This window comes from Cicer arietinum, chromosome 4 (assembly GCF_000331145.2).
Source record: "Cicer arietinum cultivar CDC Frontier isolate Library 1 chromosome 4, Cicar.CDCFrontier_v2.0, whole genome shotgun sequence".
Lineage (NCBI taxonomy): Eukaryota > Viridiplantae > Streptophyta > Magnoliopsida > Fabales > Fabaceae > Cicer > Cicer arietinum.
Genome location: NC_021163.2, coordinates 7,887,526 through 7,905,465, shown reverse-complemented (window position 1 = coordinate 7,905,465; position 17,940 = coordinate 7,887,526). Strand labels below are relative to the sequence as shown.

Sequence of the window (17,940 nt, the reverse complement as noted above, 5' to 3'; positions counted from 1 at the left end):
ATTATTTGAAATGAATTAATTTTATATTGGGTGTTACTTAATTATCTTTCTTTTAAGACAAATATTGATTTTAACAATGAAAATTAGAAATATTCCACCCAATTTAAATTATTTGAATATATCATACACAAATCAAGTAAATTTTTATTATATACGAAAGTTAAAAAACTCAACTAAATTAAAATTTATTTTACACCGATGTTGTCCGTCACTAAACTCAAACTTATTTTTTTTGAGGTGGTTGTATTGGACAAAATAAAATTATTCTTTTTAATATTTTTTTTATTTTATATTCACAAAAAAAAATTTACAGGTATTTTTAAAATCTAGTTAAATAAAAAGTTTATATGTAACAATGATGAATTATGATCAGATATAGGTGTAACATAAAATGTTTTACATTATATTTTAGGCTAAATAGTACTCGTGACCCCTTAAGTTAATTTCAGTTAATATTTAAGTTATTTTTTTTATTTAGTCTTTTATTTTAATTTTAAGTGACAATTTAATTTATTTTTTTTATTTTAAATGTCAACAATGCTATTATTTTCTTTATAAAAATTCAAAAAATTTGTTAAAATTTTCAAACAAAACCCATAAAATTAATTATATTCTTCAATGTAATACAAATTTCATTTCATTCTTTATTTGAGAAAAATTATTTATTACCAACAATTAAAATAACCGATTTAATATTCATCAAAAATATGTTTTTTATATTAAATAAAATACCTAAAAAACAATTGACTCAGATTGGGAGTATCTATGTTTGAGGGAATGAAAAAGTACAAAACAGAAAAAAAGAAATGTTGAGAGTGGGATTTGAACCCACGCCCTTTCGGACCAGAACCTTAATCTGGCGCCTTAGACCAACTCGGCCATCTCAACTTGTTGTTGACTTTTGCGCAACGATCTTTAATAAAGGCTACTACTGTTTATAATAATGTGAATAGTAGATAGTAAAGTGGACTCAATTGTTTGACACATGCGAGTGACACCTTCTCCACAATGTGCTTAGCCCACACTCAAATAGTCCCTACCATTCACATTATAATACTAATATTATATTGTCTTATTATCATTCATTCATATATTGTAAAAGTAGTATTCTACTACCCTACAATCAAAGACATTATTGTTCCACATGTCCTGCTCTGATTAAAATATGACATATTCACATATTAGAAAATAATAGTGCGAAGTGACCCATGAACACACCAAATTAATGAAGCAATGCATGCATGAGAGAAGAAAAAACAGTACCTTATATTTCCCTACTCCTTTTACTATTTGGTTGGCCTTCTTTTCCCTATTTATGTTTATCCCTTTTAATTTTACTTTTCACCCCCTCCCTTTTGCTATGCACTTTGGCCCATCAATTTGACTTGTTCAGATTCCAAATTCAATTTCCTTTGGATGGAAACAATAAAATGAGACGACAAAAAAAGGACATGTTACTAATTTTTTTTAAACTTATTATGATGCACCATTTCCATAAAAAAAAATTATTTTAACAATTGTTTTTAGAGTACAATTAAACCTTTTAACACTCTTCTGTATTTCCATTATTCCACCCAAAGTTAAAAGGAAGCACTCATTTCTGTGTTGAATTATAAATTTAGAATGATTCATTATGTGTAAATGAAACACTCTTCATTTCTATTTCACTCCACTAAAATAAATAGGTTTGTATATTTTGAAGATCTAGAGTAAGTTATAGTCAGCAAAAAGTAGTTAATTAATTACTTCATGCCTAAGAATTTCTCTATTCTTCAAATTCTTTCCTGAAAATTCCTTAGCGTTATTATTATATTTTCATAGACTTAGGACCTAGCAACCACGTGTACTCAGTGAATGTAACTCTAGTAGAAGAAAAAAAGTAGGAGGAGATAAAGGTAGAAAAGTAGAGATGAAAAATATTTGTAAAAATAGTTAATCACAGTATTTGCAGTTGCGCATATTCTAAATTCCCAGTAACTAAGATTCTAAATAAGTGATTTCTCTAATTTTTTTTATTTTTTATTTTGTGGTGTTAATAAGATGTTATTTTGTTTGTTGTTTTAGTGCGATATTATGTTATTTTTCTATTATGTTGCAGTTTTTAATTGATTTAGATTGATATATCAACTTTAAATTTCATCGAGTAGAAATTTAATTAATAACCGTTAACATTGCAGTTTCAAAATTATATGTATTGATAATACTTTAATTTTATTATATTTGTATAATTTGTCACATTTATAAATATTTTCTTATTTTATACTATTAACTTGAATGTTGTATATTTATTTATAAATTTATTTTTTTCAATTTTAACAATGTTTGAATTGTGTTATCGATATAATTTCTACGTGCTATTTTAGTAAAAAGAGACTAGGATTCTAACACATACCAATGTTTTTTTTTAATTATCTTTTAGTGTTTACTTTTATGCTAGATACACCTCAGATTCATGTGCTCCACAAGGTTAATTAGCTTATCAACTTTGTCTTGTAGCATAAAATGTTTTATGTGCAAGCTGTGAAATGCAAAAAAGTTTCCAATTATCAACTGTCACTAAAAAATTATGACCCCACCACCACTTCTTATACACCCTTTTCAATATGTTCTATGCTTCTATCAGTTTCTCACAAAATCATTTTTCTCTCTCAGACACATTCATTAACAACTTCAAAAAGATTCATCATCATAATAAAGCACTTGATTTTTAGTTACTAGACATCATTTATGGCTTCCTTTTGGTCATTTTTTGCAATATTCATGGCCATAATAGCATGCAATTGTTCATTATCTTTTGCTTCTTCAAAAAACATGCATGTTTCAGCAATTTCAGCAGCACCAACTACATTACCAGAATCTCCTCTCTTCTCTCCTGCAATGTCACCTGATATGGAGCCACTTTTTCCATCTCCTGGAGGAGCTGCTTTCTCTCCATCAGATTCTTCATTACCAACAATTCCTTCAAGTCCTAGTCCTCCAAATCCTGATGTCACAACTCATCAAGGGCCTGTTTTCGCTTTTCCGCCGTCCGAATCTATGCCGGCTGTAGCTCCTTCTTCCATGAGTTCATCTCTCCCTATGTATTCAATTTTACATTTTGTTATAATGTTAATTTGCATTATGCAGCTTTGTGACATGTGAGTATAACATGTTGATGTTTCTGTTTGTTTTCTGAAAACATGTTATTTAAGCATTGTCTGTTCTCAAAATTTAAGACTAGTTAGTGAACATTTTAAGTGTCTTTTTTATGAGTAATTTGAATGTAGAAATAATAAATGGAGATAAATTTTTGTTATTGTTCTATGATATTATTTCAGATATCAACACCAGAGATGTGATGAAAAACCTGAGGTGTTTAAAACTTTACTCTTTATTTTTAAAAATATATGTTACTATTTTTAGTATACCATAATGTATAGTTGTGTATATTCTTTTAATAACACTTTAAAGTGGGGAATATACCATAGGTTTTAGGAATGCAAGGACAAATTCCTATTTATTAATAAAGATAATTGGCTTTAGCAATCAATTGAACCATGAATGCTTTTTTTGGGACCATAATCACTTTGTTGTGGCAGAAAAGAAGCTTTAAATGACTCTGATTTTAGAGCACTTTGCATTAAGATATAGTGGAAAACATTTTTGAGGCATGAAAAGGAAAGATGGGAACTTGTGTTGAATATGGCATAGATAAATGAATAAAAAATTAAGACAATTGGAATATTGGTAAAAAAATACTACTATTAATTATTCTATAAGGAAGTACACTAGGATTTGAAGACAGAGAACATATTGTATTGATTTATATGCTAATATCTGATAAGGCTCTAACATATGTACCTTTAAAATATTGTTCTACAGAACTATATAGTATTGTGAAACCATATCTAGAGAGCTACAATACTAGGCTTATTCTTTGGAATCCCATTAAACATTTTCTTTGACAAATCTCCAATAATTTTGTTGAACTCAAATGGTTTCTTCCATTTCTGGGTAAACTCCTTAGATATGAAGCTTCTCATCAACACATTTTCTTGCTTCAGAACATCTATTGTTGAACTCAACTGTCTTATAACCTCTATTTTCTCTATGTCTTTCAACTTCAGATCATTCTTCTGTGTCCTATTCTCTTCTCTCACTCTTTCTTTCTCTTCCCTCAAACTCATTACTTCATTGCAAATCGTATCTTTCTGCTTAAGTTCATTCTTCTTCACTTCATCATTCTCTTTCTTGAGTTGTTCTATTTCCTCCCTCAACTTCATTACTTCATCACAAATAGTACCTTCCATTTTGAGTTCATTCTTCAGTGCTTCATTTTCTTTCTTGAGTTGTTCCATTTCTTCCATCAACTTCGTTACCACTTCATCACAAACAGTATCTTTCTGCTTGAGTCGTTTGATTTCTTCCATTTCTTCCATCAACTTCATTACTATTTCCTTACAAATCATATCTTTCTTCTCGAGTTCGTCCTTCTGCACTTTATTCTCTTTTTGGGCTCGTTCTATTTGTTCTCTCAGCATCATTACTTCATCAAGAATGTCATTTTTCAACTTGATTTGATCCTTATGAGCCTTCTTCTCTTCACCAAGTCTCTCAATTTCCTTCCTCAGCTTCATCACTTCATTTGCAGCCACAGAATGAACTTCTGCATGTTCTATATAGTCAACAAATTTGGCATTCTCTTCATGCTCAGGATCATCGATTTCAGATTCCACGGATTCTTCTACATCACAATTCTCATAATAGCTATCATAACCATGATCATCAAAACTCATCAACTTCTCTGATTGACATTGCCTGAATGAAGCAGTAGGAGATTCCCCAGTCTTCAGATGGCGAATTGCAGTTTCTGGCCTAACTTGATCGTACCGTTCGGCTAACAAGCGGTGTGTCTTGTAGAAATCTTCAACCAAGCTCACAAGCTCAGGTCTCTTCTTGTAAAACATCTCGGCTCGCTGCGCAAATGAATCTGCTTCTCCTTCAATTAACTTTAACATTGCCTTTGTTTTCTCATTCAGCTCTGCCATAAACAAACATATAATATATCACTTAAGAATAAAATCATGTTCCATATTTACACTCCAGTGTGTTTTACAAAAGTCTAGATACCATATGCACTAAATTGCATAGGGAAACAGCCAAAAACTGTCAACAGAAAAAAGTTTTGAAAAGTAACACTCAAATGAAATAATAACTAAGGCTCATAATCTTTTTCACTTTTTCATACTATTACACAGGTTATATTTTCTCTCTTTTATGTCCTTGTAACTATTTTTTAAAATAGGAGGTAATCTTATTCGAGGATTGTCAGATGATGAATGTATATACCTCTCTCAGTCGAGATTTGAACAAAAGGAATGGTTTTATAGTATATGTCCAAAAATTTAATAGGAATGGTTTTATAGTATATGTCCAAAAATTTAATAGGCTACAAAGAAAGATTGGTGAAAGGTTGTTGGTAATTCATACTCCCTCCTATCATAAATATAAACTCATATTTCACACTATGAAAAGTTGGTAATATAGTTAATGTGTCAATTTTGTAAACAAAAATGACTAAATTTTCTTTTGTGCATAGATGTATTCAATATTGATTTTTCATATTCTAAAGCAAATTAGTAGTATTAAATTAGGATTATATTTAAAAAATAATAATAAATGCATCTTGAAATTTGAAAGAGGATTTATATTTAGGGATAATTTTGTGTGCTTATAACTAGGGAAGGAGGAAGGGATGATGTTATTATGCCCTCATTTCAAGTATCAACCTTCTTGCAACCAAAACATCATTGAATACATTCCTTGCAATCATCAATCATTAATTTCCCAATTCCAATATTCCATGTGTTTTAAAAAACAAGATCAATCTACTAATTACTCAATTTCAATGGTCGAATGCTAGCATTCATTAAAAAAAAATATATTAAAAAGAAAATCAATTTTCAGAATATAAGCTTGTGAAAGGGCAAAACATAATAGTAAACAAATGAAATGAAACTAAATTGTTATACAAATTTCAAAAAGAGGAAGAAATTGATACCAGTGAGTGTAGATTGAAGCCATGGTGATCTTCTAACGGTGGTGTCGTTATCAAGCCACCACCAATGTGACTCTGACGGTTGATTCTTCATACTTTCACTCATCACCTTCTTTCTTACTTTTCTTTGATATCACAAAAACCAAAAGCCTATATATAAAAAAAAATGTTTAAAAATATATTATAATAAGAATGAAAAGAACCAAAAACACGGAACTTACAAGGCAGCACACAGAAAAACTCATAAAGAAAAAGAAGAAAAAAAAGCTTTCAAAAATAAAAATGAAAACTTTAATTTTATTGTAGATATAATCGTTAACCCAGTTTATAAAAACATTGCAAATTAGTACCAACATGAACAAAATGTAAAAAAGATGAGAACTTTACAATGGCCATTAACAAGAAGAAAAAAGAGAAGCACGTACCTGGTTGAATTCAACTCGAACAAATGCAGAAAATGGTAGACTATAGTATTTTTGTTTTGTTTTGTTTCATTCGAGAAGGTTCCACCTATGATGTTGTGACACGTGTATCTCACATTCAAATTTCAAATAACCTATCCTCGAGCCAAATGCCAATACAACAACTCAGTTACTGAGATTCAAAATTTGATATGTTTGAATTTGTTAACTGTTTTTAGTTCAAATACAGACAGAGTATGTTGTGTAATGTAACAGTGAAGGTTTCAAATTCAAAATGTGTGAAACCAAGTGTTTGATTGGAATCATAAGGGTAATTATTTATAGTTAAAATAATGGTTCTTTTTTTACGTCAAAATAATGTTGCTTAATATGGTGACTAATTAAATTGTTATTAGAGAATGAGAAAGGTTTGGCAAAGATTTGGTATATAATGAATGAATTTATTAGGTAGAATAAATAAATAAAAAAACACGAGGAAGTGTGACTGTGGGCGTTAGATGTGAAATGAAGGGATATAAGATTTTTTATATAACGGTTGGAATAATAGAGTCAAAACTATATAATAAATAAACTTCCATTTATATATTAGTCAAAAGAAACTTCTATTTGTATACAACCATGAAGATAATATCTTTTTTAAAGACAATAAGATAAGAATAGAATTTGTATAAAATAGTTTTATAATATTGTTTAATTTAATGAAAACATCATTTTGTCGTATTATATTATCAATTTTAAAATATTTTTAATATATAAGGTGATTTGATATAATACGATATTTTTATTATATATTTATGTAAAAATAATTTATATCTCTTATGTCTCATAAGAATAATAGGATTTTTTTTTATATTGATTATAAAATGATTTAAATACAGTCAAAAAATAAATTATTTAAATATTTAAGTCAAGATACTTTTTTCTTTTGCTGAATATGGCAAAATACTTTAATTTTTTCATGACTTTTTTTATACTATGCAAATAATATAAATATTTTACTATAATCAATCTCCTAAAAAGTAAATCATCTTAGTTGTATTTAAGATTAAAGTTGATAAACAAAGGTTAACTATATTTTACATTTCTAGAATAATCATTGTTTTGTAACAAAAATGAATGTAAAAATAATCAGATATACAATGGAGAAATAATAATAATTAATAGATTAATTCAATATGCAACGCGCAAAATTGCAACATAATTCATGCAAATTCCAATTCAATTATTATTATAATGATGTAACTAATTTTAGACAATGTATATATCTAGTAATATAAATATTTATTATATACTAAAGAGCATTAATATCTTCAAGTCAAAATTACTATATCAATTTATTTTCATGTGCAGGTTTAAATTATTTTACATATATAAAAGAAATAGTTATCTATATTCTCAAAAATAATAAAAATACCAACATAATTATTTGCATAATTTCTAAAAAAAACATCACTCCTATTTATCATTTTTCTTCTCTCCATCGTAATAGTTTATATCAAAATCGTTTATTTTTTATTAATAAATTAAAATTAACGTGAATTTAAAAAATAAAAATACAAAATATCTTTACAAAATAATGAAAACCTAAGAAAATAAATAGATATTTATTTTCTTAACAAGTTTTTTAAAAAGGAAACATAAAAAACATAAATATCAATAATCAAATTTTATAAGTTTTTCGAATAATAAATCAAGTCAAATACATATATTATAATTTCTACCCAAGAAAATAATTATATACCATAATAAAAAATAATAATTCATCAATACCAAATAAATACATCTAAATTAACTAATTTTAAATTTATTTCAAGAACACTCAATTGTATTAATCGGCATAAAGACGGAATATAAATCAACTACATTCACAATTTCATCAAATTAAATATATAAATGACTAAATATCATGTGCATTCTTTTAACTTAATTTCAGTTAACGCTTTAGTCTTTTATCTTCTTTTTTTTCTTTTGATTTGGTCATTTATTTTAATTTAAGTGATAATTTGTTCTTTTATGTTTTAAAATATCAACAATACTATAAAAAAAAATTACAAAAATTTAAAAAAATTATCAAAAATTTCAAATAAAAGTCATAAAATTATTTATCATCTTCAATATAATGCAAATTTTATCAAATTCATAACTTAAATCTTTAAATAAACTCATATTTTTATTCTTTATTTGATGTTGTTGGAGATGAAGATATGAGTTTTATTTGAATATTTGAGTTATGCATTTGATGAAAATTTGCATTATATTGAAGATGATAATTAATTTTATCGATTTTGTTTAAAAATTGTGATGAATTTTTCGAACTTTTGTAAAAAAAAAAAGTATAACATCATTGATATTTTAAAACATGATCAAAGGTCACTTAAAATTAAAATAAATGACTAAATGTGGAAAAAAATCTAAATAACTAAAACGTTAATTGAAATTAAATTAAGGGACCGCGAGTGCTATTTAGCCTAAAATAAATTAATGTTTGGCCAATAATATCATTAATTATTTTTATTATAGACTACAAAATGGATAAAATTAGGTAATAAATTGTAAATGGTATTAGAATAAAAAAATAGACAATTCTATCAAAAGTAACAAAGTTATTAGTTTAATTGGTACGTGAAATAATTCCAAAATGACAACTAAAAAGGAATGGATAAAGTATTTCTATTTTTTTTGCGTTAAAATAAATTTTATTAAGCAAATAAATCAAATAATAAAAGAGAGAATATAAAAAAGACAATCCTTAATTCAGATTGATTATATAGAATTTAATGCAAAACAAATTAAATGAAGAGTAAAAATATTAGCAATCTATTTAACATAATTTAGAAAATTGTTAATCTTTTGGCAATTTACTAGCACTAAGCCAAAATAGGATTAGTTTCAAACCTAATGGTTTCCCAATATGAGAATATGCGAGTGTGTGAAAACACCAAGTGACATTAAACATTACCAAGTCATAAAGCATCACAAATAACATTTTTTTTTTATCAATATATCTTTCTTTTTTTTTAATTTTTAAACTAAAATATCTTACTTTCAATTTTATATATCAAATTGTCATACTTTTATGGACCAGTTGGAGGTCGTGGTCTGGGGTGCGTGTTGAAGCCAAATTTTTTTTTTCTCAGGAGGTCGCTAGCTCGCTAGCTGGAGATGCGACCTCCCAAAAGTGTTTGTTAAATTTTTTAGTTCGTTTTAGCGTTAATTTAATGGTTAATATATTAATAAATAATTAAATTAATAAATAATTATATTAAATAATAATAATATATTAATAAATAATAATAACAATAATTATTATTATTGTTATTATTATTAAAAATTGTTATAATTAAAAATAATTAAAATTAAAATAGTAAATTAATATTATTATTATTATTATTAAAAGTAATTAAAAACTGTAAAATATATTATAAATTAAAGAGAAAATACATTAAAAAAAATAACATAACATGAAATAAAATACATTAAATCAACGAAAAAAATACATTTTATCGAAATTTTAGATACGGAACTGGAGGTCATTTAGGTGGATATCAATAAGATGTATTTTTTCCCGTTAATTTAATGTATTTTGATGTATTAATAATTATATTAATACATTTATTTTAATGTATTAATATAATTTTCTTCTTCTTCTTCTTATTATTATTATTATTAAAATTATTATTCATATTATTATTCATATTATTATAATTATTAAAATTTTTAATGTTATTAAATTTATTATTATTATTGTTCATAATAGTATTTTGAATTTTTAAATATTTTAATTATTTTTAAATTATTCAATAATAATAAACATAGTTAATAATAAATACAAATATTCATTAAATGGCAAAAAATAAAAACAATAATAAACATAAATTTAATAATATTATAAATTTTAATAATTTTAATAATTATAATAATAATAAAAAGAATAATAATTTTAATAATAAAAATAAAATTATATTAATAAAATAAAATAAAAATATATAAAATCAAAAGAAAAAATACAATAAATAAAAAGAAATAATATTTGATTATTATTATTATTATTATTATTATTTTCATTAATTTTTATTTATTAGATAAGAAAAATAGGAGGAAGTTATTATAATAATGTGCAAAAATGGAAGAAATTATTATAATAATTTATAAAAATAAACAAATAGGAGGACGTTGCTATAATAACCTATCAAAATAAATAACGTGTTCCTGATATTTTTCTATAAAATAACAATGTATTTTTTTAACAACTTCCTCTTGTTTAACTGCATTTTTTTTCTCCAATTTATTAAATAATCAATAACCCAATTGTTAACAAAATATTATTAACGTCTCCTATTTGTTTTGGCAAATTGTTATAACAACTTCCTCTTGGCACCTTATTATACAACTTCCTCCTATTTTTCTTATCTAATAAATAAAAATAATGAAAATAATAATAATAATAATAATAATCAAATATAATTTCTTTTTTTTATTGTATTTTTTCTTTTAATTTAATTTATTTTAATTTAATTTTATTAATATAATTTTATTTTTATTATTAAAATTATTATTCTTTTAATATATTATTATTATTTATTAATGTATTATAATAATAATTATTATTATTTAGTAATATATTAACCATTAAATTAACATTAAAACGAACAAAAATAATTAACAAACCCCTTTGGGAGGTCGCATCCTCAGCCAGCGACCTCCTACTGTAGGAAAAAAAATTTGGCTTCAACAGATCGCATCGCACCCCCAGACCGTGACCTCCAACTGACCCAAAAAAGTAGGACAATTTGATATATAAAATTAAAAGTAAAATATTTTGATTTAAAAATTGAAAAAAAGGAATTTATTAGTAAAAAATCCTCACAAATAACTTCTCCAACTACTCATTTATTATTTACTTACCTTGACATATCCATATTAACTTTATAATAAAATCTTCTAAAAAATAGACCAAGAGAATAATAAAATTGAGACACATGTTAAATACTTAAAATTTTAGTATTTAATATATTCTTGTAGTCTTCAATCACACTCTTAATTTTTGTGGATGATTCTATAAATTATTTCTAAATTGTTAGAAACATTAACTATATTTTTTTTTTTATATAAAAATACATATTCCTAATTAACTTACTAGGTTTTGGTGAAATTGTTTATCATAAACTTCAATCGGATATTAAAAAAATGTATACACGTTATTGATAAATTTAGTGTATTTTCCAATCTTATTAAGTTGTGTAAAATAATTTGCTCAAAATGATCTAAACCAAATTTAAAATTATTTATATTATTACATAATAATTATTAAATATTTAACTTTTTTAGAGTTTAATAATCATACTTAAGTTCGAAGCTATATTTTATATAAATTTTCAATTTTATAATAACAAAAAAAAATTATTTTATAGAATTTAGCAGTAAAACTAACGCTCACTAAATATATAAAAAATTAATGTTATCAATTCAACTTAGTGCCTCAATATATAAAAATAAATGTTATGAATTAAACTTATAGTGTTAAGGGTCCGTTTGATGGACATGATAAGATAGAAATATGATACGATAAAAAGTAATATAGAGACAAGATATGATACGAATATAGTAAGGAGTTATCGTGTCATGTGTTTGATGTGCACATGATAATAAACTCGATAATGTTAGTTTATCATATTCAGTGTTTGATACACAACATATAACCAAATGATATGATTTATATTGTGATAAAATAACAAAAATTTGTTCTTGTATTCTATTTTCTTTCAAAATATCATTCATATATTTTTTATAAATAAATAAAAAATGCTAAAAAAATATAAATAATTTATGAAGTAATTTTATATATTTAAAAAAATAAAAAATGCTAAAAACATGTGACATCATCTCAGTTGATCAAACTCTCTACAAATTCCCCCTTAATTCCTCTCTATCCATTAGTCAATTTATAATACTATGATTTTTATAAAACCACGAATGACTCACTATAATAAATAAAAATTGATGAACAACTTTCAACAATCTCTAAAAACTTGTGAATTCATATTTACATATGTATCAACATTATTATTATCCATCAACAGAAAATATATTATCAATAAATCATAACACATAACATAAATGGCATCAAAAAATAATTATTACTCTCTATCATTTTTTTTTGAAACATCAATCAAAATTTATTATTAGTAACTATATAAAAAAATAATTAACATAAAACTCAAACATAAAATATCATAGAGAAAAATGACAAATATGAACAATAACAAAAATAATAAAAAAATCATCTTAATCAAAGTTAATTCCCCTAATATTTCAATATGAACACAATCAGGAAACAATCATAACTTTTATAATGTTGTAAAACAAAACAAATCAGAAAATAACCAAAAACATCATGACAAATATGAAAAGAGGAAATCAACACAACATCAACAATCATAAAATCAACATAAAACAATCATAAAATAAAATAAAAAATCAAAAAATTATTTCATCAACATAATAAAAAAAATCAAAGAAAAATATGACAAATATGAAAAGAGAAGAAAGTAGGGAAAATCAGTACCTTGAGAGAGGTTGGTGGAGAGGGAGAGGAACACGGTGGAGAGAGAGGGAGGAACACCACCAATTGACACTATAGAAGGAGAAAAAAAGGTGACTAAGTAAGGACAAAAATAAGAAAATATTTCTTAACTTTGATCATATAGAAAATAAATTATTTTAACCTACCTTTAAATAAAGATTAAGAAATAAAGTTGAAACAAGATATATTTACAAAAATTGATTACTCTGTTAAGAAATAAAGCTGAAACAAGATATATTTACAAAAATTGATTACTCTATCACATCAAATTGGAATATATCAAATATCAAATGAACACATAGTCTATATAACAATATAAGATAGGAAGTTTATGCAAAATTTATTTCAACTATCAATGAATACTTATTCAATCAATTTTTTTATTTGTTAAAAAATATTAAAACTATCATCACAATGCTAACTATTAAATTTTGCGTGATAATTTTTTTAAAAAAAGAAACTATTTTTCCAATAAATGGTATACTATTTAGTCAAAATAATCAAATGTATACTTTTAACTATTGCCATTTGAAAATATCTAGAAATAAAATAATTATTTTTTTGTGAATAAATAAATTAAATGTCAGTCTACCATTGTAGGGACATTTTACTCTCTCATATGTTCTAGATTTTTCAAAGATAATTTTTTAAAAACATTTTTAAATGTCTTAGCTACGTGAAGCTCCATTGACTGTTGCCTTCAAAAGTTATTTAATTTTCTACTCATAGATAGTTTAAAAAACATCTCTAACACTCTTATTGATTTTTTTTATTCGGTTTGTTTGAATAATTCAATTCAATGTTTCATTGTTGATTACTATTTTATTTAGTTTTACCCCTTTCATATGATATTTTTGTCTCTATTACTAAGATCCTAGTTTATTTGTTATGTTGTAAGGCTATTTTACATCCTTTCATACGAGATAATGAAACAAAATAATGGTAATTATTTATATCTAAAAGGATGCATTAGAGATTTAACCTTTGGCAATTAGATAAAATTTGGGTAAACATTTATTTGATTGGCACGAAAAGAAACCCATTGGATAAGTCCGAAGCAGCCCAATTCCACAGCCTCCCCTTACGAATCCCATTTTCTTCGCTACCCATTTCAGTTTCTTACTTTACTTTCTCTTCTCTCTGCTTCATCTTCATCTTCATCATCATCATCATCATCATTCATGCGTTTCTCTTCCAACTTCCCGGTTTGTTTACTTTATTTTACATTCTTTCCATTTTTTCCGCTGAATTCGCCCTAATGTAACTTCAATTTTCCGCATGCAACTCCTAGTGCTCAGTTTCTTCCACAAAAGCTAAATTTTCTGTTAAATATTCAATCTTTATTATCTACTAGCTAATGGTTTTGAATAATTGTGTGTAATTTAGTAGAATTGGGTAGGGTAGGGTAGGGTAGGGTAGGGTTGGGGGTTGAAGATGTCGTTTAGGAATATGATTCTGGATAGGAAGGGATTTGAGGTGAAATTTGGGTATGGTATGAGATCAAGGTCACAGTCACACTGTGATGTTAATGTTACCGATAGTTCTTTGGTGGTTGATGGTTTGAAGCAGAGTTGTTGGGCTAATATGCCTCCTGAGCTTTTGAGAGATGTGCTTTTGAGAATTGAAGCATCAGAGGATACTTGGCCTGCTCGGAAACATGTTGTTGCGTGTGCCGGTGTTTGCCGGAGTTGGAGAGAAATTATGAAGGAAATTGTTAAACCTCCTCAAACATCATGCAAGTTGACATTCCCTATCTCATTGAAGCAGGTACCATTTGTTACCACCATTTTCTCATTGTATCTTTTTTTTGTTTTTGTGATGTTGGTAATAGTCAATTCAATTCAAGTCAGGTCAAGTCAAGTCAAGTTTTCTGATGCAAACTTGCTATTGTTCTTTTGTTATATACAGTCTCTTGAGTTATGTTCAGAGAACTTTGTGATTGTCTAGACATCGTTTTCAGCTGATGTGGTTTGGTTTTATTGACAGCAATATAATTTTATTCTTTACTTTTATGTGTGATCTTGATTGATGACTATACTTGACTTGAGAAAGGTTGACGAGTTAAGGTGTTTTATAAATGTTGCTGACTGTTTGATGCTGCTTTACATTCATGAAATTACAATGAATAAAACCTGTGTATGTTGAGTGATGGGTTGCGTATCTTTGGTTGTTGTGTGTGGTGTGGTGAAATCCTCAGTCACACCTCACCGGAAGAGAGTGAGCAAGAATGATTGTTGGCATTGGAGTGCTTTTGCAAGTGAAATTGTTCAATATTGAGTTTTAAATTTATGAAATATGGAAGCTGCTTTCTTCAATTAGCTTCCTTGTGATTAGCAGCATTGTGTCCTAATGATAAATATACAAGCCTCATTGCCTGCCTGTTTAATGACTCTTCATGTTATTGATTAAGTGAGATATGCCAACAAGATTGAATGTGATAGTGGTGATAAGAAAACATGCAAAAGTGGCATGCAAATAGCATGTGCTACGATTAAAAATATTCTTCATGATCTACTATTTCTGAAAATTTTGATTCCTAGTATTATGAAGTTCTTAATTTATTTCTAACGCCATTACATTTGTTAATTGTCCCCCTTTTCATTCCCAAACTATCATTGACTTATTAGTTTGATCATGCAGCCTGGTCCAAGGGATTCTCTCATTCAGTGCTATATCAAACGAAATCGGAGTAACCAAACATATTATCTTTTTCTCAGTTTGAACCAAGGTGAGTGCTGCCAGAGATTCAACTAGTAGTCAAGTCATCCATTTTACCTTGTAGCTTGAACTAGTATAATATTAGGAGATCTCCTATCCATTTTTCTATGTAGCCTTTGATACATATGTAATGTTGATTTGATTTTGCAGCCTCAACTGATGACGGCAAGTTCCTTCTTGCTGCACGCAAGTGCCGACGTGCAACCCACACTGACTACATCATTTCTTTGAACTACGATGATGTATCGAGAGGGAGTAGCACCTATATTGGGAAGTTGAGGTATTTTAGTTGACATATGACATCAGTTGTTAATTATTATCTTCTATTTCTGAAATCACTTCTTTGTTCAATGGTAATAGATCAAATTTTCTGGGCACCAAGTTTACAGTGTATGATGCACACCCTCCAATTTTTGGAGCTAAAGTTGCAAAGTCTCGTACCACCAGACTAGTTAGTCTCAAGCAAGTGTCTCCAAGAGTTCCTGCTCTCAACTATCCCATTGTGCATGTCTCATACGATTTGAATGTTTTGGGCTCTAGGTATCACTCCCTCTTTCTCCGTTTCACAATGAGTGTCACTTTAGAAATAAAATTATTTTAAAATGAATGTCATATTCAATTTTCAATGTAACTTAAATTATTTTTTTTCCCAATTGTTCCCTTCAATTATTACTATGTAAACAACTTCAAGAGCATTCGATCTACTTTGTATTTATGATAGTGAAAAACATATCATTAGTTAATAAGGATAATTTGGTAAACTGACTATTATCTTTCTTTTATTTATTGCATTTTTTAATAGAGCATCCATTCTACTTTGCATTATTTAGAACAACTACAAGTTAGTTTACAAAATGTTAATTAACAGGGGTCCTCGAATAATGCAATGCGTTATGGATTCCATCCCTGCCTCAGCTGTTGAACCTGGAGGCGTGGCCCCAACACAGACTCGATTTCTTCATAGCAGAATTGATACTTCTCCGTCTATCCCATTCTTCAGATCAAAATCAACCCGCACAGAGAATCTCCAACCAGTTCCTTCGAGTCCTAGTCAAAACGACGGAATGCTGGTGTTAAGAAACAAGGCTCCTAGGTGGCATGAACAACTCCAATGCTGGTGTTTGAACTTCAATGGACGTGTGACAGTTGCTTCAGTTAAAAATTTCCAGCTGGTTGCTTCTCCTAAAAACGGAGTTTCTGAGCAGGCTCAGGAAAATGTTATTCTGCAGTTTGGAAAAGTTGGAAAGGATGTATTCACCATGGATTACCAGTATCCAATCTCTGCCTTTGAAGCATTTGCAATATGCCTTAGCAGCTTTGACACCAAGATTGCTTGTGAATGATTGCTGGAATCAATAGACAGGTACTCTTAGTGCTAATAGAATAATATCAATTAGTCTACCAGCTTAATATTTTTTAATAAAGTTCAATAACCTTGAAGTATTTGATTCAATTTAACAATTAAAAAGTATGCCTAGCTTGGAATTCATTTTTTATAAATGTCATTGCTCTGACAGCTCCTTAATAACCATTGACAAAAAATGTCAACATGAAACTTGCTAATTTAGGGACTTATGTGTAAACATTGAGGCTAATGAAGGCTTTAATGTTATTTGGCAGGTGTTAGCTGGTTGGAATTGCGCACATAGTATTGCAGGTCTGATATAGACAATGTATTCTGTATTTGTATATATGGTTGTTGTTACTTCTATGTGTGTGCATTATTATATTTAACAAACATGGAATTTATGTTGTATTTTTTGTGTGTTAGTTTGTAAACCAACTCTTGTTTCGGCCATGAGCTTGTAGTCGACGACCTTTAGAATGCAATTGGTTTGTGTGCTTTTCAGTCATTTTCGTTTGATGGCTTTGGTTTTGAGAATGTAGCTGCATGCTTTTGTTGCCACATAGCTTTTCAGTTATTTTACTGTGCAAATTTTGTTCCCAGGTCTTTGTTGGGTTATTCCCTGGTTTGCGCACAAGAAATTACTAAGTGGTAACCGTTAAGAATCGGTAAAAATTCGATAATTATGTCAAGTGATTAGAAGCAACACAGAACAAGCCTAACACATACATTAAATAATTCAGATACAACATATTATGTCCTTTCTCATTTGCAACAAAATACAAAATGTGAATGTTGGGGTCATAGTTCGGCAATTAGTATAATTAATATAGTA

General features: G+C 27.1%; 3 protein-coding genes and 1 non-coding gene across 4 annotated transcripts; 2 read left to right on the top strand and 2 right to left on the bottom strand.

The window, feature by feature from the left end:
• Positions 1-807: 807 nt before the first annotated feature.
• TRNAL-AAG (transfer RNA leucine (anticodon AAG)) lies at positions 808-888 on the bottom strand. The gene has a single exon. It is a non-coding gene; the product is annotated as a tRNA-Leu (tRNA).
• Positions 889-2,573: 1,685 nt separating this feature from the next.
• On the top strand, positions 2,574-3,303 carry LOC101504795 (classical arabinogalactan protein 26). Its single transcript, XM_004495939.4, has one exon. The coding sequence runs from the start codon at positions 2,728-2,730 to the stop codon at positions 3,139-3,141; it is 414 nt and encodes a 137-aa protein (XP_004495996.1). The 5' UTR covers positions 2,574-2,727; the 3' UTR covers positions 3,142-3,303.
• A 405-nt stretch (positions 3,304-3,708) lies between these two features.
• Positions 3,709-6,740, bottom strand: LOC101504474 (uncharacterized). The gene is made up of 3 exons (XM_004495938.4): positions 6,463-6,740; positions 6,041-6,187; positions 3,709-5,020 (listed from the first exon to the last, which is right to left on the bottom strand). Exons 2-3 carry the CDS (start codon positions 6,141-6,143, stop codon positions 3,888-3,890), a joined length of 1,236 nt encoding a protein of 411 aa, XP_004495995.1. The 5' UTR covers positions 6,144-6,187; positions 6,463-6,740; the 3' UTR covers positions 3,709-3,887.
• Positions 6,741-14,378: 7,638 nt separating this feature from the next.
• LOC101504152 (tubby-like F-box protein 3) lies at positions 14,379-17,613 on the top strand. The gene is made up of 6 exons (XM_004495937.4): positions 14,379-14,809; positions 15,683-15,770; positions 15,911-16,040; positions 16,121-16,300; positions 16,629-17,123; positions 17,381-17,613. Exons 1-5 carry the CDS (start codon positions 14,477-14,479, stop codon positions 17,101-17,103), a joined length of 1,206 nt encoding a protein of 401 aa, XP_004495994.1. The 5' UTR covers positions 14,379-14,476; the 3' UTR covers positions 17,104-17,123; positions 17,381-17,613.
• Positions 17,614-17,940: the final 327 nt, after the last annotated feature.

Excerpts from the sequence above, each read along its gene's own strand:
- LOC101504795 (XM_004495939.4), top strand. The coding sequence starts at position 2,728 with ATGGCTTCCTTTTGGTCATTTTTTGCAATATTCATGGCCATAATAGCA.
- LOC101504474 (XM_004495938.4), bottom strand. The coding sequence starts at position 6,143 with ATGAGTGAAAGTATGAAGAATCAACCGTCAGAGTCACATTGGTGGTGG. Across the intron at positions 5,021-6,040 it reads GCTTCAATCTACACTCACTG|AGCTGAATGAGAAAACAAAG; the intron begins GTATCAATTTCT and ends TGTTTATGGCAG.
- LOC101504152 (XM_004495937.4), top strand. The coding sequence starts at position 14,477 with ATGTCGTTTAGGAATATGATTCTGGATAGGAAGGGATTTGAGGTGAAA. Across the intron at positions 14,810-15,682 it reads TCCCTATCTCATTGAAGCAG|CCTGGTCCAAGGGATTCTCT; the intron begins GTACCATTTGTT and ends TTGATCATGCAG. Across the intron at positions 16,041-16,120 it reads ACCTATATTGGGAAGTTGAG|ATCAAATTTTCTGGGCACCA; the intron begins GTATTTTAGTTG and ends CAATGGTAATAG.